Here is a 21,980-nt window from a genome sequence, read left to right on the forward strand (position 1 = left end):
AAAATCGGTGTAGACAAGATAGGCGTAAAGATAAAGAATGCTTAAGTGAAGAATAAAATATATCTTGTTTTATGAACTTGGTAATTTAGTTACAAATTGCTAATTACTTAAGGGTGGGCTGCCATTACGACCTTACTAATAAATAGCGGAAACCCAAATGGCGATGGCCAAAAAATAGAATATTTTGGATTTTCAGGAATTTAAATGTCAACTTTGTAAAATCCGTTAAATAATTTGGCAGGTTTCTCGCAAGTTTTGTTTGTTTATGTGATATGTGTTCACTTCATCAATTTAATTTAACTTTATCCTGACATCTTTAAGTCTTCAGACTTAGCAATAATATCACTTTATATTCACTTTTTGAGCGTTCAAATTTTTTCGATATCCAAGTTTAAATTAATGTAAGGCTATTGTTTATATAATAATATATGTTTTTATAAAATTGAAAAATTAAAATTATTATTTATTTTTTTCTTGGGAGTTCCCTTCTCACTATGCACCAAGTCAAGGTGCTTTTTGATGGTTATTATCTGGGTTATGCAAACCTGATGGCGGCAAGTGCCGAATAATAATGATATCAGAGGATTTTTCGCATTAAAAACTCGTATATTATTAGATTTACATTCATTTCGGTGGGGCTAAAATTGAATAACCTCTAATCGATGACCGATTTAAGCGGGGACGACTTCCCCTTGCCATTTAGTCGTTGCCTGATTGTTTACAGATTCTTTAAGGAAATGGAAGTAGACCTAGTCCGGTGCGTAGGCTGATTGTCATACTGATACGTCTTATCTGCACTAAGATAGGAGAAAAGCCCCTGCGATCGCTAAGTCTGTGGCACCCACAGAGTTGGCATAAATACGTTGCCCAGTAGCCAGTTGGGAGCAAGTTTCAAACGAACCGTACAGCGAACAACAACATGCAGTCCCATCTCATCGCCATCCTGCTGGCCACCGTGGCCATCGGCTCCTGCGTCGCTAATCCCAATCTCATCTCTGGTCCTTCGCAAATGCTCGAGACAATGAGAGCCACCAGCGAGATGCAGCGTAATAATCCACAACTGGCCGGTCAGTGCTTCGATTACTATTATCCCCTTTTGGAAAACATATATGGCGTTTATCAGAAGGAGTACAATCAGTGCATCGCTGTGTTTGATGGCGGTAAGGCGGAGGTTAATCAACGATACGTGCCCGTTGTCTGGGGCATCAGCAATACCACCTTTGTCAGCTGCATGAAGTTGCTGGACTGTGATTACCAGAATAGCAGTCAGAACGCTCTATCCTGCTACGCCGAACAGGTAAGTGTTTAGTTATTGGATTTTTGGTAACTCTGAGTTTCCCAATAACAACGGAGGTAGCCTTGGTCGGCTAAGCCTAATTCACTGAAATTAACAAATATTTAATTTTAATTTTCAGGGTCCAATTAGAACCATGGAGTTGTCCAGTGTGGCTTTCAATGCTTCGACCCAGGTCAGTTCGCTGCTGCAGGCGGTTGAGCAACTGGAATTCACCCGTGATCTATGCTGCAATACATCATCCAGGAATTATGAAATCCGCTTCACCGAGTCCAACCAAAATCTTCAGAAATGCCTGTTAGGTCTGAGTCCTGTGCCAGAAAGTAGCACTACTAGCACCACTAGCACCACTAGCACCATCACCACCACCACCGCTGCCCCCGTTTCCACCGTTTCCACCGATAGCCCCACAACCATAGCAGAAACCACATCCGCACCAATTATAAGTTCGTCCACAACGAGGGCTCCATCGACAGTGTCGCATTTCAGTGCTGTTGAAAACAGCAGTGGCAGCAGCCAGAACCGATTTGCCAGAAGAGTGGAAAGTATTTTGAAACATATTGTTTAAGAATGGACCAATATTAAGGTCCATATCAATAAAATATTAAGCAAGAACATTGCAAACCGACTATATTAATAGTGAGCAATTAATTAAGGGAAATTATTTATCTTTTATGACCATGTCATAGCAAAAGTTAACTGACAGTTTGGACCTAGATACTTTGTGACCTGAGATTTTGTTCAAAATAATATTGAAGTATATTTTAAATGACTTCTAACACTACATATATAACTAACAATAATGCGGATGAAGTGTAAGCCAGTTGATATCGCCATTTAAAATTCCAAGCTAGAATAATTTATTTTCCAAGAATGCTCTTATCTTCGTCTGAACAGCTTTCACCGGTTTTCCGTAAACTTCTCATTTAATTGAAAAACAAGCCTAAGGCCTTTGAGAAATGGCAATGGCTTAAGGACTGGCTGCAATCTTCAAGCCAAACAGATGGAATCAAGTGATGAAGTCAATCTGGGAACTCAAACGAGAAACTAAAACCCATTGCAACTTACTTAATTAACGGACCGATCTAGGTGGAAAACCGAGTAGGAAACCAACCTGATGCGATGCAAATAAAACTTTTTGCATTTGCCATCAGTCCAAGTTTATCAAAGATTTGCAGGACACGAGCGGGTGCGGGGACAGGGAAGGACAAACATGTAAATCAGCCTGGGAAAACTTTACCCCGGGCAGGACAAACAAAAGGAAATCTAGGACGGGACACTTTAAGGTAGCGGTAACAGTTAAATAAACAGTAGAGCCATTTTCCTAGCGGTGTTTTTTATTCAATTTTAATTGCGTGTGGTGTTATTGTTTGTGCAGCTGCCGGCGGCCTTGTTGTCACTGCAATTAAAACAAATTAGAAGCGCTGTGCAAAGGGGAGATTTCACTTTGCCAAAATAAAGCCAATAACTTGGCAAGTCCCCGTATCCTGCATCCTTGCATCCTTGCAGTGTGACAGCCCGACAGCCTGCCTATTGGTTGAAAGTGCGATACCCAAAACACACACACTCAAAGGAGAACACGCAATTAAGATATGCAAATTAGAAGTTGTCCTTGCTCCGGCAGCTTCTGTTTTCCTGATGCCATCTTCACTCCACTGGGCTCAAATAATTATGCAGAGGTATGCGATGAATACGGCTTTAATCTGGGCCAGCCATCTCAATGATAGATTATTATTTTTATTTTAGGCAACAGTATTGGTTTAAGTGAGTCATTAAACTTTTTCAAATGTAATTATTGTGTTGCCTGTAAGTGACCGACAAGCGATTTTGATAAGCTTGAAGTGTATATTGTTCGGTCATTAGTCATAAAAATTATACCAAAATCAAGTAATCAACTAGTGCCCGAGTATTGACTCGAAAATTAATTGACAACGATTGGGAAATCCTAAAATCCGCCGTCTATAAATATAACCTTCCAGATCAGGACACTCAACCCTAGCATGCCTACTTGTTTACTTTTAGCCAAGTTGAAGAACTGATCGATTTTCAACAATACCATTCAATAAGATTGAATAAGATTGTATCGGAGTACACCGATACCTTCAAGAGCTTTGTGAATATTCCAAGAATCGATGTGTGAGAAAGACATACATATAGACAGCACGTGTGTTTTCGCACTATAAACACTCCAATTAGATTAGATTTTTTTTTTTTTAGCCTTAAATTCCCAGCAATGTGCTTCCCTTTTCCTAAGCACGGCAAATTGCGCATGAAGATGAATTCTAGAAAGTATAGACTTCGATCGAATGGTGATCTAGGTGAATAAAAATTTTGGGAGCGGGGTGAAGGAAACCCTTGAACTGGATTTGCCGGGTGGGTCCCAATTGAGTGACGGTTATAAAACCGATAAGACTGATAACTACGCTTGGCTTTTTGAGATAGCTCGAGTGATAGGCTAAAGCTGAACAATAACATGGCAATAACATGCGATTTTTAATGGAAACCAAGGCAGGAATATTATTTTATGGACCACTCAATTGCGACGCCTATAAATACTGCAGGTGCCAGGTGGATCCAATAAGTACGAATCGATCGCTGGAACAGTTGAAACGTGTTAGCTCTTTCAAAAATGCAAGTCAAGTTGTGCGCTATCCTTTTGGCCATTGGCCTCAGTCAGGTCGTGGCATATCCTCCAGTGCAACTCAACAATCCGCACCAGAACTTGGTGCAGTTCATGATCCAAACCCGTGAAGTCAGCAGCAATAGTGATCATACCCTTGAATGCTTGGATTATTACCTTCCCCTGCTCGACGAAGTTGTGGAGACCTACAAGACCGATCTCAATGCGTGTTTGGATGAAGCTTCCTCGGAAGTCTCGCAGATCAACGACAACACCAAGGATGAACGAGATGCCATCGACGCCTCCGCCACGAGCTCCTGCGCTGCCCTCACCGTTTGCAGTGCCAAGGAAGCCGCCGAAGATTACTTCAAGTGCTACAGTGAAGCCGTAAGTTGACGTTTAATGTGTTGACAAATTAGTCTAAATAAATATTTTAAATTTAGTTTGAGATTGAACGAGCGGATTTACTGCTAGTAACAGTTTACTAATTTTCCCATGTTTTCCTTTTCAGGGTACCAACAACACCAAAACCATGTTCACCATCTCCGCTAACGCCTCCGAGCTGCTGGCCGCTGTCCAGGAGGAAGTGCGTCTCATCAAGGTGAAGGAAGCGGTGTGCACCAACAAAACGCAGAGGGCCTATGGAGAGAACTATGGTGCACTTTACGAGGAGCTAGGCGGCTGCATTGGTGGAGCTCCCATTCCATCGGAAACAACAAGCACACAGTCCTCCTCCACGGATTCATCGACTGACTCATCCTCTGTGTCCACCGAATCCTCTACTGATTCGTCCTCCGTTTCAACCGAATCCTCTACTGATTCCTCGACCGACTCGTCCTCTGCTTCAACGGAATCCTCCACAGATTCATCGACTGATTCGTCTTCAGTGTCCACCGAATCCTCCACTGATTCATCGACAGATTCGTCTTCAGTGTCCACCGAATCCTCCACTGATTCATCGACAGATTCGTCTTCAGTGTCCACCGAATCCTCCACTGATTCATCGACAGATTCGTCTTCAGTGTCCACCGAATCCTCCACTGACTCGTCGACTGATTCGTCCTCTTCGTCCACCGAATCCTCCACTGACTCGTCGACTGATTCGTCCTCTTCGTCCACCGAATCCTCCACTGATTCGTCTTCTGCATCCACCGAATCCTCCACTGATTCGTCCTCCGATTCCACCGCATCCTCTACTGAATCCTCATCTGTTTCCACGGAATCCACCACAGAAGACGGTAATAAGGAAATGTCACCTGAGGAGGACTTGAAATCCCTCTCCACTCAGAACAGCAATGACCTCGAGAAGATTCTTAAGAATCTGCGGGTTTGGTTCAAAAATCACTAAGCCGTCGTGCTAATTTTAAATAAACACATTAACAAGAAGAGCCCAAAAAAATATACATATACACTTTATTTATTGGAAAATAAAATGAATAAGTGTTTTTTTCTTGGGTCATCTAAAAAGTGCTTAAAAGTGTAACTTCGTATGCGAACACTGAATAAAAAACTTGAAGAAAAGTACTGTGTGATTCATTGTTTAACCCACTAAAGATATCCCCTGTTATCAATCTATAGTCCTCGTTGAGGCGCCAAAGTACAGTGTTACCCACCACTTGACTAACCACCCGTTAGCAAGTCAATTACTAGCGGTCAGCCGATAAGCTACCAAAAATACTAGCCGTTACCAATACCAGATAACGTGTCTATTTATGGAGGGTTGGGTCAGTGAAAAACTTATTAAAAATGAAATCGGAAGAAATCATGGCCGATTTTGAGAACACGATAGCAACTTAATTAGCTTTTAATCAGCATGATTTAATGATTTCTCAATGACAGTTCCCACTAACGAAAATTATGATAGAATGGTGGAATGATAGAACAGGGCTATAAAAATATGAAGCATAAGCCAGTAGCATTCAGTACGAATTCGAGATCCGTTAAGTCGGTTAGCTAAGTGAAAATACCAAAAATGAAGTTCGCTGTCGCCCTGTGCCTGCTTTTGGCCACCAGTGGTTTCGCCATGGTTCCCAAGCATCCCGCTGACCTGGTCTCCATGCTGGCCCGCCAGCAGTTCGCAGTTCGCACTTTGATGGCCGCTCCCGAGGCGCGTGATGAATCGACCCTGATCAATGATTGCTTCAACCACTACCTGGAGGACCAGACCAACGTGATCATGGGCTACAACCTGCAGTACACCGGATGTCTGAGGAGCGCCCAAAGCGGCCGGGACGAGCTCACCAAGGAGAGCGCCTCGGAGCGCGAAGCCCTTCTGGATCGCACCAACAGCATGTGCTACAGCCTGACACAGTGCGATACCCTTGTGGATGGCCTGGAGTTCTTCGACTGCTACCGCAATGCCGTAAGTAGAATGAGTCACTAATAAATAGATCTCGGGAAGATGATCAACATCTTCTGGCAGCAACGATTATGAATGGAAACCTCTTTAAATTGTGCCTCAGCCACACATAGGTCTAGACTTTTATTCGTATGGTTTATTGCTTGATTAGAGTGTAATCAATAAGCGTGCCATTAACTCAAATCCATTAAACCGCTCATGTTATATAGAGCGTGCATGGGATCTATTGTATTATTAGTTGAAGTGTTGAAGTGTTTTATAAAGTCTGACACTCTTAATCATGAACAATAATTTACGGAACATAATTATTAACATGCGTGTTCTTTTAGTCCTCCGACAGCTACAAGGTTATGTTCACCCTGAACAGTGACTCCAGCCTGGACTTCAACCGCATCAGTGCCAAGTACCAAGTGATCGAGACCGATCTTACCGCCTGTGTGGATGAGGCTCGCTTGGATTACGCCCACGATATGGACTCGTGCGACGAGAATCTAACGATCTGCTTGAAGGGAGGCGAGACTGAACCGACTATTCCCACTACGACCCCTGAAGCTCCAGTGACCACCACTTCTCCCGCGGCTCCAGAGATCACCACTACTACTGAGGCTCCAGAGACAACCACTACTACTGAGGCTCCAGTGACCACCACCACTCCTGCAGCTCCAGAGACCACCACCACTCCTGCAGCTCCAGAGACAACCACCACTCCGGCAGCTCCAGAGACCACCACCACTCCTGCAGCTCCAGAGACCACCACCACTCCTGCAGCTCCAGAGACAACCACCACTCCGGCAGCTCCAGAGACCACCACCACTCCTGCAGCTCCAGAGACCACCACCACTCCTGCAGCTCCAGAGACCACCACTACTCCTGCGGCTCCAGAGACCACCACTACTCCTGCGGCTCCAGAGACCACCACCACTCCTGCAGCTCCAGAGACCACCACCACTCCTGCAGCTCCAGAGACCACCACTACTCCTGCGGCTCCAGAGACCACTCCTGCAGCTCCAGAGACCACCACCACTCCTGCAGCTCCAGAGACCACCACCACTCCTGCAGCTCCAGAGACCACCACTACTCCTGCGGCTCCAGAGACCACCACTACTCCTGCGGCTCCAGAGACCACTCCTGCGGCTCCAGAGACCACTCCTGCGGCTCCAGAGACCACCACTACTCCTGCAGCTCCAGAGACCACCACCACTCCTGCAGCTCCAGAGACCACTACTCCTGAACCTACTACGACTAGCGAGCGCCCACCTGAGGAAGATATCAACAGATTGCAGCGTTTCGGTCAGAGGAGGTCTTGGAACCTGTTCAAGCGCTTCTTCTAATCGTGAGGAACTTTTAATTATTTATTGCATACACTGAAAAATTTCAAGAACAGCGAAAGTCGTAATAAAATTGGCTGCGTATATAGCGTAGAGTACTTTTGGGTTCGATTTCAAATTGTTTTCATAGAAAGGTGAAAGCAGTGACGCCCGCAGGATTTCAGCAAAAGGGGTCCCAAAAATATCAAGAAAAAGTTTTACTAGTAGATTATAACTTTTGTTAAATGTTTAGAAACTGTAAGAATGGTTTTTCCTTTAAATTGCAAATTTATTCAACCAAGTGGGCTTGCAAAGTGGATTAACCCTCTTGAGTGCGACACTGGAAGTTATCTTATCGCTGATAGATGACGGAGTAATGTATCTTGCATGTCCAAGTGGACAAGCGCCACACCATGGACTACTGGTGTTTGGCACTACTCTTAGATCAGGAGGCTTCGATCCACTGGACGACACTGGCAATCATTGTGCACGTTAGAAGATAAGTGGAGCACCTGAACTTGTCATAAATAACTGGCCTTCGGGCCAGTTCAATAAAACCGATTGGCGTAGAACCGAGTTATTAGGAAATGATCAATTAGACGCTCGGCACTTGAGCGTTTTCGTTGGCTCTTGCAGGCATTCGAGACTGGCGATCAAATGGAAGCACGTCGTCGATTTTTAAGAACGGAGACCCGTTGTCGCCTCCACGGTTTGCATACTCTATTATTGTTTGCCCTATTTTTGGGTTTCTCAGAGGCTGCTGGAGTCCTGGACTTGCTCACCCCCGAACCGGATCTCACGATAGACGAGTGTCACGATGAGTTCACCATCGCCTGTGCCAACGCCTCACAAGTCTTCTCCGATTCGTACGATTTGTGCGAACTGAATGCCAATGAGACCATCATCAATCTGGAGGTCGATGTGGAACTGGAGCGACTGCAAATCGAGTTGGGATCCAGTGCGGTGTGCGGAAATTTGCAAATCTGCGACACATTGGTTGACGATCTAGACTACTTTCAGTGCATCAATAAAAACGTAAGTTCCAAATTTAAATTCCAAATTGATATATAAACAAAATCTTTTTTAGGGAATCCAAAACCTAGACATTCTGAACGAAATAAATTACAATGCCACGAGTGCGTATACACGACTACATGAGGATTACGATGCAGTGCATCGGGCGTTTCTGCTTTGCGGCCTCGATGTCCAGAAAAAGTACATGGAGGACATAAGGCAGGCCCACAGAGAGCTCACACAATGTCGATCGGAAATCGACGAGTTTAACGAGTAATTATCGCTTATCTGTCACTAAAGTAAACAAAATGGTTAAGGGTGAATAAACACCATCGTATAAGCAGCTAAATCACTCTAGTACACCAAGAATTGATATTATTTATGATTTGTTTATTGGCAGATCCATTTTAGATATTTTAAGTCCATTTATATAACTTCCACAGTTAAGTTTTATTATACATGGAAGTGCAATAAAAATGTATTAAAGTGTATCACTTTGCTGCAGACATTGATCCAAAGATCGAAAGATTGTATCGGTTCCTTTCACATACTTTTGTTCGGTTTGATTCGTGCACCGATAGTGCTCCAATTCGATTCTACTTAATTTCTTATTTAGGATCAACGCCTGTTCGGTGGCATTAAATGAAATACTGTAGGCATTCGCCAACTGTAGCTTGGCCTACAGGGAAACTAAGGTTAAAAAGGTCGTATATCAACAGATTGCCACTTACCATTTTGGCAAAGCAATTGAAAAAGTCCAGGGACTCTGTCAAGGCCAAACACTGATCAATAAACGAAGAAATGTCCAGGGCAGCTGCTCGAATCTCCTCCTGAGCCCCAGTGGCATTCGTTAGCAAGGACTGCCGTTCGCTAGTAGTATCCTTCTGACAGGCACTGTATCCTTGCGACCAGGTTGCTCCTTCACTTTCCAGTTCTGGTAGATAACGGGCAAAACACTTTTTGGTGTTGCCCAGATTCGAAACAGTTTCGTTTCCATCATCTAAGTAGGAACACAATGAGTTCAGAGTTCGTGGAGTTGGCTCAGCATACGCCTAGAAATGTAGTTACAATTATTTTAAAGTATACAATATATATTTTTTATTTACCTTAAGGGCTAGAAGCAGAATAATTGCTGTTTTCATGGCACTGATGACCATAAAACACTGAAGGGAATCGAAGCGAAATTTCCGCGTCAGGTTACCGAAAGTTGGTAATGCAATTTGACAGTGATGTATGGTTTGTTTATAGGCTTCTTATCGCTGGGGTTCGTCTGCAAATAACGATCTAGTGGCTCTCAAACTTTGTACTTCAATGATGAGCAAAAAGTGTTGCATACTTTTAGCTAAGGGGAAAACTTTTCCGGCGAAAGTTCGTCTCAGCAATTAATTACGTCACTCGATAAACACTCACTTGAAATGATTCAATAGATATTGGGCTGTATTAACCAATTGGTTACAGCAATCGATTCCATGGATCGTAAACCCCTAAGCCGCTAAATTACGATTGATAACTTCAAAGAACCGCAAGTTAGGCCTTCCGGTGGTTCCTGGCCACCTTATCTTCTGGCTATCAGCTTTTGACCATGAATACACGTGTTTGGCATCGAATGGGAATGCACATGCAAAGCAATTTGTGGGTCTACGCATTAATGCTACCTAATTGATCGACGCGCGGTAGCAGGAAAATATTCGCAAAAATATCATTTCGCCCAAACGGATCAATCATTCGCACCGCCGGCCACGTATATAAAGGTTTTGTACCTCTTCCTTGGTAGCGACAGTAAAGATCGAGCCGCCAACCCAAAGACCACCAACATGAAGCTTCTGTGCAGTGTGCTAATCCTTGCCAGCGTTCTGGCGGCCAACGTAACATATAATTTGATATCCACCATCGTTCCGGCAATAACCAGTTTGGCTCTTCCTTTGACCAGGCCAAACCCAATGTTCAGCTGCAGCTGCAGAGTGCCCTGGACCAGTATCTGGTGCACGCCCGCAATCTGGATGCCACCGTTTCCGCGGATGTGACCACCCAGTGCTTCAACCTCTATCTGCCCATGCTGAACGAGGTGGCCGCCACCTTCTCCACTTCCTACCAGGCCTGCATAAGCACCGCCAACGCCGAGACCACCAATCTGACCGCCGAGGCCGACAAGCAGCAGAAGATCTACCAGGCGGAGGTCACCAGCCTCTGCAGCGCCTTCACCGCCTGCAACAGCGACAACGACACCACTACCTTCTTCAACTGCTACGCCAGTGCGGTGAGTTATAGAGCTAGATGATCCTTCATTATAAGTACCTAAAACTAATCGTATTACTTCCCAAGGCTGAGAGTGATGTCTCTGTGATCTACGACATCGCCACCAATGCCGCCACTTCGGCCAGCACCCTGAGCATGGGCATCCAGGCCATCCAGGCCACCGAGTACCAGTGCACCAACACCACGGAGAGTAACTACGTCCGGGATACCGCTGCCACCTACGATCTGCTGGACAGCTGCCTCAAGTACGGAGTGCCCACCACCTCCACCGCCGCCCCCTCCTCCTCCAGCCCCGTTGCTAGCTCGAGCGGGGCTCCTGTCACTGATGGCACCACTGTTGTTGCATCGTCCACCGCCTCTGCTGGCACCACTGTGGCTGTGACCACCGCCTCTCCCGGCACCACTGTTGTTGCATCGTCCACCACCTCCGCTGGCACCACTGTGACCACCGCTGCACCCGGAACTCCTGCTGCGGCAACCACGGCCGCTGCTGGCACTCCGGCTTCTTCTTAAGTCACAACTTCAAGTAATCGCAAGCAATAAATAAGCATTTAAAAAAAATTATGAAAGGTGTTCCTAAACAGTGAAATTTATTTTATAGGTCAACATCATTTATTTTTCCAAAAATAATCTATGAATTATTTCTTACACGTGCACCTGCACGTTCCTTTTTATAGCTGTATAGAGAACGCTATAGTCGAGTTCCCCGACTATCTGATACCCGTTACTCAGCTGGTGGAAGTGCGAAGGAGAGTCTTAAACACTGGCAGTATTTGGCAATTTGTGGGCGTTAGAGTGGGCGTGGCAAAATGTTTTTTGGCAAATCGATAGAAATTTACAAGACCAATACGAAAATGAAAAAATATCAAAACATTTTTCAAAAGTGTGGGCGTAGCAGTTTTGGCGGTTTGTGGGCGTTAGAGTGGGCGTGGCAACATGAATCGACAAACTTGCGCTGCGTCTATGTCTCTGGAGTCTGTATGCTTAATCTGAACTTTCTAGCTTTTGTAGTTCCTGAGATCACAGCGTTCATACGGACGGACAGACAGACGGACAGACGGACATGGTCATATCGACTCGGCTATTGGTCCTGATCAAGAATATATATACTTTATATGGTCGGAAACGCTTCCTTCTGCCTTTTACATACTTTTCAACGAATCTAGTATACCCTTTTACTCTACGAGTAACGGGTATAAGAATTGGAAACGAAATAGGATTTAAATATGCTAACAACATGTAGATTGTAGGACACGAATGTTGCATACTTTTGGTCAATAGTCAAATGTTATTTAAAACAAAAGAAAGGTTACATCGGCAAGCCGAAGCTCATATACCCTTGAATAAAAAACGTTTATGGTCGAAAGCAACGAAACTATGAATTCTTTTAATTTTCCAACCTGACAGCTACATGATATAGTTGTATGATTATAATAAAGAAAAATGGATTAAAAGTCTTTATGATCAAACTAAATGAAGCTAGGAATTCTTCTCCATTAACGCGATATTAATGATCAAAAATGTGCACATATGATTTTAAAAGGTAGCAAGTGTGTCCTTCAGTTCACCGAAATCAAAATACCCTCCGCAAGGATATCGAGTGTTTAAATCTTAATTCAATATTTGAATATGACACATTGATAGTAAAAGTTTTCGCAAAGAAATTGAGCTTTGTTACTCAATGGTTACAAATATCAATTCCACGGATTGTAAACTCTTAAGCTGTTGAATTACCTGTGATAAGGTGGTCTTGTAGACAACCTTATATTGTTATCCACACTTCATCCTGACTCATCGATTGAAGCCGTCTGGTCATACGCCCTAATGCTACCTAATTGATCGCCATTCAGTGGCAACAAAAAAATCACACGAATTTCAAGTTGGTCAAACGGATCCATCATTTTACCGCCCAGTCGCGTATATAAAACATTTAGACCTGGTCTTTAGTAGCCCCAGTCAAGGAAGAACCGTCAACATGAATATTCTGTGCACCGTGCTAATCATCGCCAGCGTTTTGGCAGCCAACGTAAACAATCCGTCATATCCGTCAGTTCTGCGATAGTAACCACTTCCGTTTCCAGGCCAAACCCAATACGCAGGTGCAGAGTGCTTTGGATCAGTATCTGGTGCATGCTCGCAGTCTGGATACATTCGTTACTGAGGATATGACCACGCAGTGCTTCAACCTATACATGCCCATGCTGAATCAAGTGGCTGCCACATTCTCGGCCTCCTATCAGGAATGCATCAACACCGCCAATGCCCAGACCGCCAATCTGACCGCCCAGGCGGAGCAGCAGCAGAAGACTTATCAGTCCAATGTTTCCACACTCTGCAGTGCTTTTACCGCCTGCAACAGCAGCGATGATACCACCGACTTCTTCAACTGCTACGCCAATGCGGTAAGATAAACTAGCAAAAACTGAAAAACTATGAAACTGATATTAAATTGATTTTCCTATAGGCTAATAATGATGTCTCCGTGATCTACAGCCTGGCCAGCAATGCTGCCAGTTCGGCCAGCTCCCTGAGCTCGGGCATCCAAGCCATCCAGAGCACGGAGTACCAGTGCACCAATACGACGCAAAACAACTACGTCCGTGATACTGCTGCCACCTACGATCTGCTGGACAATTGCCTGAAGAACGGAGTGCCCAGCTCTACTGCCACATCCGCATCTGCCACTCCGACTACCTCCACCACAGACGGCTTCTTCTTTGGCCTTTAAAGCATTCAACATATCTTTATCGATGGTGATGAAAGCTGTGTGAAATGTAAACCAAAAGTGAATTTTATGGTTTAGTAAATATTACTTGTTTTTATTTTGGTAGAAGTCTAAACAAATAATAAAAATATATTGCAAAATTAAAAGTCTATGAAATTTACACTGCACACATATGTATGTAACGAAATAAGTTTTATATTAACTCAATATCTTAACTCAATTATTAGTAAACTACAGTCGTACTGGTTCCAGTTGTTGTTAGTTAAAAGTTCTATGTGCCATGTCAAGTCACTCTAGTTCTTAGGGAATTTCTACAAAGCTGTAGTATTTTGTATATTTTGTACTTTATAGTGTACAGATGTTCTTAGAAATATACATTCGTGTAATATTCGGTTATTTCTGGCACACTCAAATCACTTGGGCAAAGATCCCAGGGCAGACACTCATCAGACTCATTAGACTCATGAGCAGCATCAACGGAAAGTTTTTACTTACTCTCGATGAATAGAAATAGACAATCGCCGAATAGACTGGCCGGACTTTGCCGAACTTACACCTTTCGATTGGCGAGCGGGCATAAATATTCAATCGGAGGTGGCCTTATCGGCGATACATTCAATTATCTCTGCGGTTTGCGGCTGTTGGCTGTAGAGTGTTGGCTTGTGGCGCTTTAAAGTGTGCCCACACACACGGCGTTGTGCTCAGTCGAATTTTGTTCTCGGACCATTAAACATTACCCACTCGGCATTCAACATTCAACACTCAGCATTCAACATGAAAGGCCAACGCGTAGCAGTCGTCGCATTTGCTGTTGTACTCGCCGGACTGTGCGTGCTATCCGGTCTGAATGTAATGAAAATGAGAATGAAAATGAAAATTGAAATGAAAATGAGACCGAGACCGAGCTGTTGTTGGTGACAATCGAGTAACCATAACCCTCTATCCGCTTTCTCCCGCAGGCGGCACCCGTGGAATGCAATAATGGCAATGGCATCCAGATCTCCGGCGATGGCTACCAGAGCCAAACTCAAACCGGTCCCGGCTGCCAGACGCAGACCTCCGAGGATGGTACCCAAAGCCAGAGCCAGAGTTCGTCGGGCAATGGCTACCAGTCGCAGACGCAGTGCAGCGGTGCATCCTGCGACCAGTTCCAAACCTTCCCGCCCCTGTTCACCCTTAAGCCGCTGGAGCCCTTGGCACCCATCACCTGGCGGCCTTTTGTACAAATGGGGGGCAACCAGGTGCAGCAGCAGAGAACTTACGGCTAACTTATTTAATAAAGATTCTACATATTCTTCATACTTTACAAATTTTGTAATTTTATGTAAGAAAACATTATTTGTCAGAATATAGCATCAAATACAATTAATATAAAGAATTTACCATGCTGCAAATTGTTGGTTCATTAACCAATTTAATTATCAATCTCAAAGCAGCATAAATTCCCAAAAAATCATAAAAAGTTATATTTTCTCCGCGCAAGGTTAAGATTTCTCCAAAATCAAAAATACTCTCATTCAAATGCCCCGAAATTCATAAACAAATATTCAACAACAAATGTTTTCGGTGCAATAAAAAAAAGAAAGCGATCTTGAATTTAGATGCTCAGTCTGGCGCTTGTCTAGCTTGACGAGGTCTCGCAATCCAAAATGACTCATAAATTTGGTTTTGAATAGACTGACTTATTTACATTTTTAGTCATGTGAAGTAGATTAGCAAAGTTTCGTTTAGCTACTGTGTGTGATTACTTCACTGATTGTTCTGTTGACGCGGCGTAAAAGTTCTGACAATGAGCATTTCTGATTTGGGCACGATCGGAGATAACAGCTTTGAAGAATAAAAATAATTTGTTTTACACTTTAAACAACAATGCTCAATACCTTCAATGTTACTTTCGTTATTAACATTGAAAGTTACGTTCGTATAAAATAAACTTTAATATGATTTGATTTGAAGCAGTTTTATTTTCCATTCTCGAACTCTACTTATACTTCCAAATTGATTGTACGTATCGTAAAATGTTATCCACGATTTTCGAGAGTTGCCAGCGCCAACTTTTGCTTATCACTTAAATCTGGATTTGGGGGATTGCAGTGCCAGAAAAGCAAAAATAATGATGAATGTTCGCGAAAGTCTCGTCTGTGGTTAATGCATTTTTTTGTTTTCCTGTCACTTTTGCCGCTGTCGCTGCTGCAGATAAAACTTTTATAATGCGCCCCAACTTTCCGGCAATGTGCGGTGTGCCATCACTTTTGGCAGGCACTGTGGCACCTTCTACAACGGCTTTCGGCCTTCGGCGACGTGTGCAAGTAATTGTGGCAAAAGGCAGCACAATAGTCAGCGGCAGAAGGATATCGTCAAGCGGCGGCGGTGGTGACGGTGACGGTGCCACCAGCTGGCTTTTAACTCATTTTCTGATTAAAATCTGGGCCATTAAGCGTGCCAGCTCGAATCGGACTAAACTTTTTTAATGGCCCTGACAATAGTTGCCGACGTCAGTGGCGCGGCGAGTTCCTCTTCTGATCCTGCAGTGCAGCCGCAAAAGGACGCGCGAAAATTGGCGCCTGCAACAAACGACGTTGGTCACGACAGGGTGCAGAATTCGGTGTAAAATTAAATTAAAACTGCCAAGGGAAAAGAGTTGTGTGCACAGCGAGAAATAACTGCCTCCTTCTGTACTATTTCGCCCTATCTTTACGGCAGCTATCAGTGGAATTTAGCTTAACATACCACACGTGGTTAGTAACACACTGCGATAAGGCTATTAATATGAAAGAATTGTTTACTTGGTAAAAGTCACATCAATTATTATGAGTTTACGCACGCCGATAAGATGCCAATTAGCATGACCTGGGCTATGTTTAAATATTGCGTAGTGTATAATGTTTATTTACTTTATAGTGATTATTAAGGACATTTCAGAAGATTTTGCTAATAAATATTACAATAAATTCCCATCTTTAGCTAGAATTGAAAACTTAAGTTATGATAACTGCTAATTAAGTTCTGCCTTTTTTCTCCGTGTGGCTAAAAAGCGAGCCGAAAGCTGTGAAAATATTTGCGAGCCTTCGAGAAGGAGCAGCAGCAGCAGATGGGCGGCAAACAGCAGGATGAGGACCAGGATCCGATGTAGAACTCTCAGCGCCAGCTGTCAGCGGCTGCCAGAGCAACGATGTCAATTAGTTTTTGAAGCGACGCTGACCTCTTCGGTCCCCTTACCATCTCCCCTCCTGTAAAGCGCAGTATTCCATGCTTTCCACGCCTCCAACTTGGCCTTGCTTGTTCTTTGGCCAAGTCAAGTTGGCTTTAAGTTAATTGCATAAGATTTCACTTGGCACTTGGCGTTGCTGCTGCTTCTTCTGCTGCTGCTGCTTCTTCTGCTGTTGCTGGTGCTACTTCCGTTTCCGCTCGCTCCATGCCATTTTTTAATCAAGTTAAAAGTTATTCTCAAACGGAGTGGAGGGCGAGCCAAATATGCAAGCGCAATGCAAATATCACAAAGAGCCTCCATCTATGGGTTCCAGCTCGATTGCAATGCAGCTGAATGCAGAAAGAAATATTTATGTACTGATTATTTCATGTGGCATCCGGGGCCAAATTGGTTTTGCCATTCAAACGCCCTCGCCTCGTTAATGTATGCATGTTTTTAAATGCTTTCGTCACATTTAATTTGTGAGATATTCATATGCCATCCTGCGGATTTTCTTTTTTTTTCTTGCAAATACGGAAAATGTTAATTGAACTCGAAATTGTGGGCAGATGAATTTTTACCTATCAATTCGATTTATAATGTGGAACGTTAAGTTTTGCAGCGCGGTGATGTCGATTTGTTGAACATGGTGTATAAGATAAGTGCTTTTTTATTTTTTCCCTGTTCAACTGTTAATTGATATTAAAGGATATTATCAATTTATTAGCTTGGCTGTTTGCAAATAGTATTTAAAGAGGTTTAAGAAAATTTGGCAAAAGCTGCTGAATTTAGATCGAAGGCAAGCGTATTGAATACTAAAGTGTAAGGAGTTGTCGACTTAACATAATATTTATGTGGCAGCTTTCGTTCTCACCTGCCTACCACCATATTTCATTTGTCATTCGGCTCGCCACTTTTTTTCCATTGTTCATTTTTTATAAATTATCGTTGGCAACAACGCAAACACACAGCCCCTCAAATGGTGAAGCTATTTCGGGTGCTTTACACCTGCAGAGAGCCTTTGATTGATGATACAGGTAATTGATAAGGCGCCTCAAATACCTCGGGTGGCTTCTTTGCACACACCCCTTTCCCCCAGCTAATTGGCTGCTAAGTAGGTGATGTTTAAAAATATTTTAGCGAAGCATTCTCGCAGTACACCTTACCCATTTCCCATTTTCCCATTTTCGGGACGGGTCTTTGCCTAATTATGCACTCAAAGCTTAGTCAACGAGCTCGTTCCGAGATGGTTTGAGCTAATTAGGGCGTCCAACGTTAATTGCAATTTGCACTGCCACTGCCAAGGGAAAGGGCATTTTCCAAAAGGGGGGGTGGGATCAGGGAAGAGGCGTGAGGAGAAAGGCTCGGGGAAAACCCAGTTTGCCGGTTACGAGATGTCGCTCAAGTTCTTCAGCTGTTGCTGTCGTTTTTGGCCGCGTTGTCACGTTTTTGGTTGCTGCGATTCCCTATGACTTCATTTCTGGATGCCACAGATGTTGCACTTGCCATGCGATTTGCACTTACGTGTGAATGGGATGGATGGAGGGCACGGAAAGGGATGGATGATGTACACTGAGAGCTTTTATATAAGTTACAAACTTTGTTTTAATACAAATATTTACATTTGAAGGTTGTGTATAATTTTTGCAACACTTGTCGTATACAAATATTTACAAGTTATTCAATATTACCCCATTTTAACATTTCTGCTATACAATGAATAATGCAATTAGTATATACTTCTTAGATATAAACCATATAGATGTGGCCTGCTTTTGTTTTCAGTGCAGAAATAAAAACAGATAAGTGCCGATGTAACCGAATCTTGACTGGCTTTTCTGTCTGGGGCAGAGCCGAAAATTTTCTAATTTTCTACTGCAGTGATTTCGCATGCATAGAGAGTTGCACTGCCCGCCTCCTGATTTTCCCACTTTATTCGCTTTTCCCCACTCACTTGCTTTCCGACGTTTTTTCCGGCCCTTCCCTGGGGCGCGTTCCACTGATTTATGCGCATCAATAAGTTCCCTGAGTGCGATACTTATGCGAAATGTGCCGCAATGAGACGTGGACTTGCCCATGCCACGTACGCCTGCAGTTGCTGTCGACCATCCCCGCCATCTCCACCAAGCTCAGGATTTTCCGAGATTTCCAACTCCTGCTGCTTCTGTTCCAGCTGCTAAAATAATGATTTGCATTTCGATTTGGGGTTCGATTTCGATTCGGATTCGGCTGAGATATATGGGTGGGGGCGAAAGAGAATGATGGCTCAGCTTGGTCGCACGCTCTAATGAGAGTAACGTTACACAGAAAGAAATTCAGCTAACGTTACAAGTGGAAATAGTACTCACCAGGTCTATAGCCAATGTAGAAACAATTAAGTTGTGTATATAGTTACTGATCTTTAATAGAGTATTTAATTGTTTACGTGCCCGCTATTCAGATAATTTCCTAAAGATTTACGAATTATTGAACTTAATTCGGTAGTGAAATGAGAAATTGGTAGCCCCCTTTTGTTGGGGTGTAGTAGCCTATATCTAAACGGCTTATCGCTTTTGGGGGGCACAAGCCAACTGGCCAGTCAAATAATTCATTTTCGCCTCTTTGTTTGTTGGCCACGTTTACGGCCCTCGCTTATCTTAATGGGTCAAAAGGTTATGACCAGCCTTGAGATGAGACAGTCCGAACTTCCGGCGACTGAGACTGGAGTGGACACCACGAACCACCACAGCGTTGACCACCAACAGACATCCTTTGCATTCAAACGGCGCTCCACGGTGGGTCCAAAAGACTTTGACCAGAGATTAGGCGTGCTTATAGTCAGATTTATGGATCGTCAGCGGGAAAACCTTTTAGCCCCCGTCCACTCGATTTGGCAATAAACACACGATATACACACAGCGATACACGCAACTGCAGAGCCAGCAATTTTGGAGTTCCATAAGCGTCATTTAATTAATTCGAAAATTACGTTATTTTCGACTCCGGCCCTCTCTTCACTCGAGCAGCCAGACTCCGGCGTTCTCAGGCCGGAGTCCTCAGTCCGGAGTCTCGAGTCTCGAGTCCGGATACACAAAGGCAAAGAGGTCGGCTGGCTGGCTGGTTGGTTGGTTGGTTGGCTGGTTAGTTTGGTTGGCTGGCATACTCAGCTCATTTGCTAAATCAAGCATGCGCCACTTAAATTTTCATTAGACTGTTTTTCCCGGCTTCCACCTCAGACATTCGCTTGGCAAAAAAAAAAAAAAGAACCGCAGCAATGTGCGCACTTTGTCTTAATGATGTTAAAGTGAATTTAAACTTACGTGATTTTTACGTGAGCTGCAGTAATTGCCGATGCAGTTGCTGTTGCAGCTGCACTCGCATGACTTTCATGACTTTCACAAAGGTGAATGAGCTCAGCGTCTCAGTGGAATTTCCTCGAGAGGGTTCCCACACCCACTAAGTCATAATTCTGATACGGTCTCATCATTCAGCTGGTGCCAGAGATTTGGCACATGTGCTCACGTCTGGGCCATAAATATTGCGGCTAGCTGGCAGCTTGGCAATGGCATATTGGCAATGCCGGAGTGCCCGATCAAACCATAAATTTAACGCATTTCAACATGTGCAAGCAGTAGGACAAACGGACAAACGGACAAACGGACGGACGGTAGTGCAATTGCCCTCGGCCACACTCACATAGCACATCGCGTATACGCAACGTTGTACCACGTCCGCAGCGCATCGCTGACCTTTGAACCACTGTCCGCCGTCATATGCAAAGCCATGCTCCGCAGTGATGGTCTTGTCGCTGAGGCATTTAATTTGCCGAAACATACAGCCACCCACTTTTCACCTGCTGCTGCCACGCTATTTAGCCAGTTAAACGCGGCCAGTTGGCCAAATCGAAGAGCCATTCGGTTTGCGTGCGTGTGTGCGTGCGAGTGTGTGCGAGTGTGCGTGTGTGTGCGTTTGCGAACCCAAAACCAAGGCCATTTTCATTGAGCACCCTCGGCGGTCTGTCTGCAGCTTTCGCCTGTTCCGACGGCCAAGGAAATACGACCGGAACTTGTGCACTGCAAGGAAATTGGCTTGTCTAAATACAAAACAGCTGCAGTTGGCGCTATAGAAAAATGTTCTAAATGAACCTAACTAGCATTGAATAAGATACAGTTTGTACTTATAACCATTATTCGCATATGTAAACTGCTTCACATTCTATATTCTGATAGAGTCGAGCCAAAGAACCCGCATATTTTCTCCAGGTGGAGCTGCTTTTCCTGTTGCTTCAGGGGCTTAAATGAGGGGGCTAGAAGTGGATGGCGGTGGCCTACAATTCGCCAGGTTCGGCGTCATGCAAGTGGGTGTGCTTAATTCCGTTACACTCGGGTTAAATACACACACTGAGAGCGACCGCGGGTTGGTCGAGGGGTGTGGGTTTAATCATGGCATCGCACTTGAAATAGGGATTCCCGGCTTAAAATCGGATTTGCCACGCCCAAGCGACGCCCAACCAAGCTTATCGAATTGTTCGCATTATCGTTTAGATTTTAGTGGGCCAAGGAAATTAATTTCTAGAGTGGGCTTGCTCCAACCAGCTCGGCTGCCAGCCACCTGACATGTAATTACTAAACTTACCAGCCGCTCGAAGCATGTGGCATCCGATTTCATCATCGACCATGGAGGATTCGACATCATCTACTCCATCGTCTGGGCTCGCAAATGTTGGATAAATCTCGTTAATTCGTTAATGCATTGGCGTATTACTTAGTAGCGTACGTACTTCTGCAAATTCCCCAACGAACTCAAAGTGAGTGTATGTATGTATGTACATACCCCAGTGCCATTTATTATGTTTGTTTCATTACGGATGTCGATAAAACGACAAATGGCATGACAACAAGCGGATTTGCGGCTAAGTCGAGGGAGCACACATGCTGACGGTCTTTTGTTAGTTACTTTAAGCAAATATAGCCATTATTATAACGAGTGTTTGCGGGACATTGGCAGTTCGATTTGGTGAAACTTTGACTCGCGCACAGAAATCAAAACAAATTACCGCGATCAACAACAATCGACATTTGTTATCCTATTAACGCAGCCATATCGTGGGCCAACATACCAAAAATATGGCCAGAACCAATGACAACATGGCCGTACATTAGTGAGAGCCAGAATTTCCAAGTGATAAAGCAATAAATGTCAAGCAACCAGGCTTATACTAGGAACCTGGCTCGGC

At 44.0% G+C, this 21,980-nt stretch overlaps 8 protein-coding genes across 8 annotated transcripts; 7 read left to right on the top strand and 1 right to left on the bottom strand.

Moving 5' to 3' along the window:
* The first annotated feature begins 880 nt into the window (after positions 1-880).
* Positions 881-1,925, top strand: LOC120446697 (cell wall integrity and stress response component 2). The gene is made up of 2 exons (XM_039627795.2): positions 881-1,297; positions 1,416-1,925. Exons 1-2 carry the CDS (start codon positions 920-922, stop codon positions 1,860-1,862), a joined length of 825 nt encoding a protein of 274 aa, XP_039483729.1. The 5' UTR covers positions 881-919; the 3' UTR covers positions 1,863-1,925.
* Positions 1,926-3,868: 1,943 nt separating this feature from the next.
* On the top strand, positions 3,869-5,294 carry LOC120446195 (uncharacterized protein DDB_G0271670). Its single transcript, XM_039627044.2, has 2 exons — positions 3,869-4,301; positions 4,426-5,294. The coding sequence occupies exons 1-2, from the start codon at positions 3,924-3,926 to the stop codon at positions 5,260-5,262; spliced, it is 1,215 nt and encodes a 404-aa protein (XP_039482978.1). The 5' UTR covers positions 3,869-3,923; the 3' UTR covers positions 5,263-5,294.
* Positions 5,295-5,440: 146 nt separating this feature from the next.
* LOC120446194 (mucin-2) lies at positions 5,441-7,746 on the top strand. Its single transcript, XM_039627043.2, has 2 exons — positions 5,441-6,276; positions 6,603-7,746. The coding sequence occupies exons 1-2, from the start codon at positions 5,887-5,889 to the stop codon at positions 7,602-7,604; spliced, it is 1,392 nt and encodes a 463-aa protein (XP_039482977.1). The 5' UTR covers positions 5,441-5,886; the 3' UTR covers positions 7,605-7,746.
* A 433-nt stretch (positions 7,747-8,179) lies between these two features.
* On the top strand, positions 8,180-8,943 carry LOC120445197. Its single transcript, XM_039625420.2, has 2 exons — positions 8,180-8,615; positions 8,668-8,943. The coding sequence occupies exons 1-2, from the start codon at positions 8,238-8,240 to the stop codon at positions 8,869-8,871; spliced, it is 582 nt and encodes a 193-aa protein (XP_039481354.1). The 5' UTR covers positions 8,180-8,237; the 3' UTR covers positions 8,872-8,943.
* Positions 8,944-9,056: 113 nt separating this feature from the next.
* On the bottom strand, positions 9,057-9,800 carry LOC120445198. The gene is made up of 3 exons (XM_039625422.2): positions 9,701-9,800; positions 9,326-9,646; positions 9,057-9,273 (listed from the first exon to the last, which is right to left on the bottom strand). The coding sequence occupies exons 1-3, from the start codon at positions 9,749-9,751 to the stop codon at positions 9,076-9,078; spliced, it is 570 nt and encodes a 189-aa protein (XP_039481356.1). The 5' UTR covers positions 9,752-9,800; the 3' UTR covers positions 9,057-9,075.
* Positions 9,801-10,310: 510 nt separating this feature from the next.
* On the top strand, positions 10,311-11,414 carry LOC120446678 (mucin-5AC). The gene is made up of 3 exons (XM_039627752.1): positions 10,311-10,459; positions 10,525-10,851; positions 10,917-11,414. The coding sequence occupies exons 1-3, from the start codon at positions 10,409-10,411 to the stop codon at positions 11,361-11,363; spliced, it is 825 nt and encodes a 274-aa protein (XP_039483686.1). The 5' UTR covers positions 10,311-10,408; the 3' UTR covers positions 11,364-11,414.
* Positions 11,415-12,747: 1,333 nt separating this feature from the next.
* On the top strand, positions 12,748-13,721 carry LOC120446522. The gene is made up of 3 exons (XM_039627534.2): positions 12,748-12,876; positions 12,932-13,252; positions 13,315-13,721. The coding sequence occupies exons 1-3, from the start codon at positions 12,826-12,828 to the stop codon at positions 13,576-13,578; spliced, it is 636 nt and encodes a 211-aa protein (XP_039483468.1). The 5' UTR covers positions 12,748-12,825; the 3' UTR covers positions 13,579-13,721.
* A 543-nt stretch (positions 13,722-14,264) lies between these two features.
* LOC120446523 lies at positions 14,265-14,969 on the top strand. The gene is made up of 2 exons (XM_039627535.1): positions 14,265-14,424; positions 14,535-14,969. The coding sequence occupies exons 1-2, from the start codon at positions 14,350-14,352 to the stop codon at positions 14,841-14,843; spliced, it is 384 nt and encodes a 127-aa protein (XP_039483469.1). The 5' UTR covers positions 14,265-14,349; the 3' UTR covers positions 14,844-14,969.
* Positions 14,970-21,980: the final 7,011 nt, after the last annotated feature.

Source organism: Drosophila santomea, chromosome 2R, assembly GCF_016746245.2.
Source record: "Drosophila santomea strain STO CAGO 1482 chromosome 2R, Prin_Dsan_1.1, whole genome shotgun sequence".
Lineage (NCBI taxonomy): Eukaryota > Metazoa > Arthropoda > Insecta > Diptera > Drosophilidae > Drosophila > Drosophila santomea.

Coding starts and splice junctions, on each gene's coding strand:
- LOC120446522 (XM_039627534.2), top strand. CDS start 12,826: ATGAATATTCTGTGCACCGTGCTAATCATCGCCAGCGTTTTGGCAGCC. Junction 12,877..12,931: donor CCAGCGTTTTGGCAGCCAAC/GTAAACAATCCG, acceptor TTCCGTTTCCAG/GCCAAACCCAATACGCAGGT. Junction 13,253..13,314: donor TCAACTGCTACGCCAATGCG/GTAAGATAAACT, acceptor ATTTTCCTATAG/GCTAATAATGATGTCTCCGT.
- LOC120445197 (XM_039625420.2), top strand. CDS start 8,238: ATGGAAGCACGTCGTCGATTTTTAAGAACGGAGACCCGTTGTCGCCTC. Junction 8,616..8,667: donor TTCAGTGCATCAATAAAAAC/GTAAGTTCCAAA, acceptor AATCTTTTTTAG/GGAATCCAAAACCTAGACAT.
- LOC120446194 (XM_039627043.2), top strand. CDS start 5,887: ATGAAGTTCGCTGTCGCCCTGTGCCTGCTTTTGGCCACCAGTGGTTTC. Junction 6,277..6,602: donor TCGACTGCTACCGCAATGCC/GTAAGTAGAATG, acceptor GTGTTCTTTTAG/TCCTCCGACAGCTACAAGGT.
- LOC120445198 (XM_039625422.2), bottom strand. CDS start 9,751: ATGGTCATCAGTGCCATGAAAACAGCAATTATTCTGCTTCTAGCCCTT. Junction 9,647..9,700: donor TTCTGCTTCTAGCCCTTAAG/GTAAATAAAAAA, acceptor CTACATTTCTAG/GCGTATGCTGAGCCAACTCC. Junction 9,274..9,325: donor TCAATTGCTTTGCCAAAATG/GTAAGTGGCAAT, acceptor GTTTCCCTGTAG/GCCAAGCTACAGTTGGCGAA.
- LOC120446195 (XM_039627044.2), top strand. CDS start 3,924: ATGCAAGTCAAGTTGTGCGCTATCCTTTTGGCCATTGGCCTCAGTCAG. Junction 4,302..4,425: donor TCAAGTGCTACAGTGAAGCC/GTAAGTTGACGT, acceptor TTTCCTTTTCAG/GGTACCAACAACACCAAAAC.
- LOC120446697 (XM_039627795.2), top strand. CDS start 920: ATGCAGTCCCATCTCATCGCCATCCTGCTGGCCACCGTGGCCATCGGC. Junction 1,298..1,415: donor TATCCTGCTACGCCGAACAG/GTAAGTGTTTAG, acceptor TTTAATTTTCAG/GGTCCAATTAGAACCATGGA.
- LOC120446523 (XM_039627535.1), top strand. CDS start 14,350: ATGAAAGGCCAACGCGTAGCAGTCGTCGCATTTGCTGTTGTACTCGCC. Junction 14,425..14,534: donor GCGTGCTATCCGGTCTGAAT/GTAATGAAAATG, acceptor TTTCTCCCGCAG/GCGGCACCCGTGGAATGCAA.
- LOC120446678 (XM_039627752.1), top strand. CDS start 10,409: ATGAAGCTTCTGTGCAGTGTGCTAATCCTTGCCAGCGTTCTGGCGGCC. Junction 10,460..10,524: donor CCAGCGTTCTGGCGGCCAAC/GTAACATATAAT, acceptor TCCTTTGACCAG/GCCAAACCCAATGTTCAGCT. Junction 10,852..10,916: donor TCAACTGCTACGCCAGTGCG/GTGAGTTATAGA, acceptor TTACTTCCCAAG/GCTGAGAGTGATGTCTCTGT.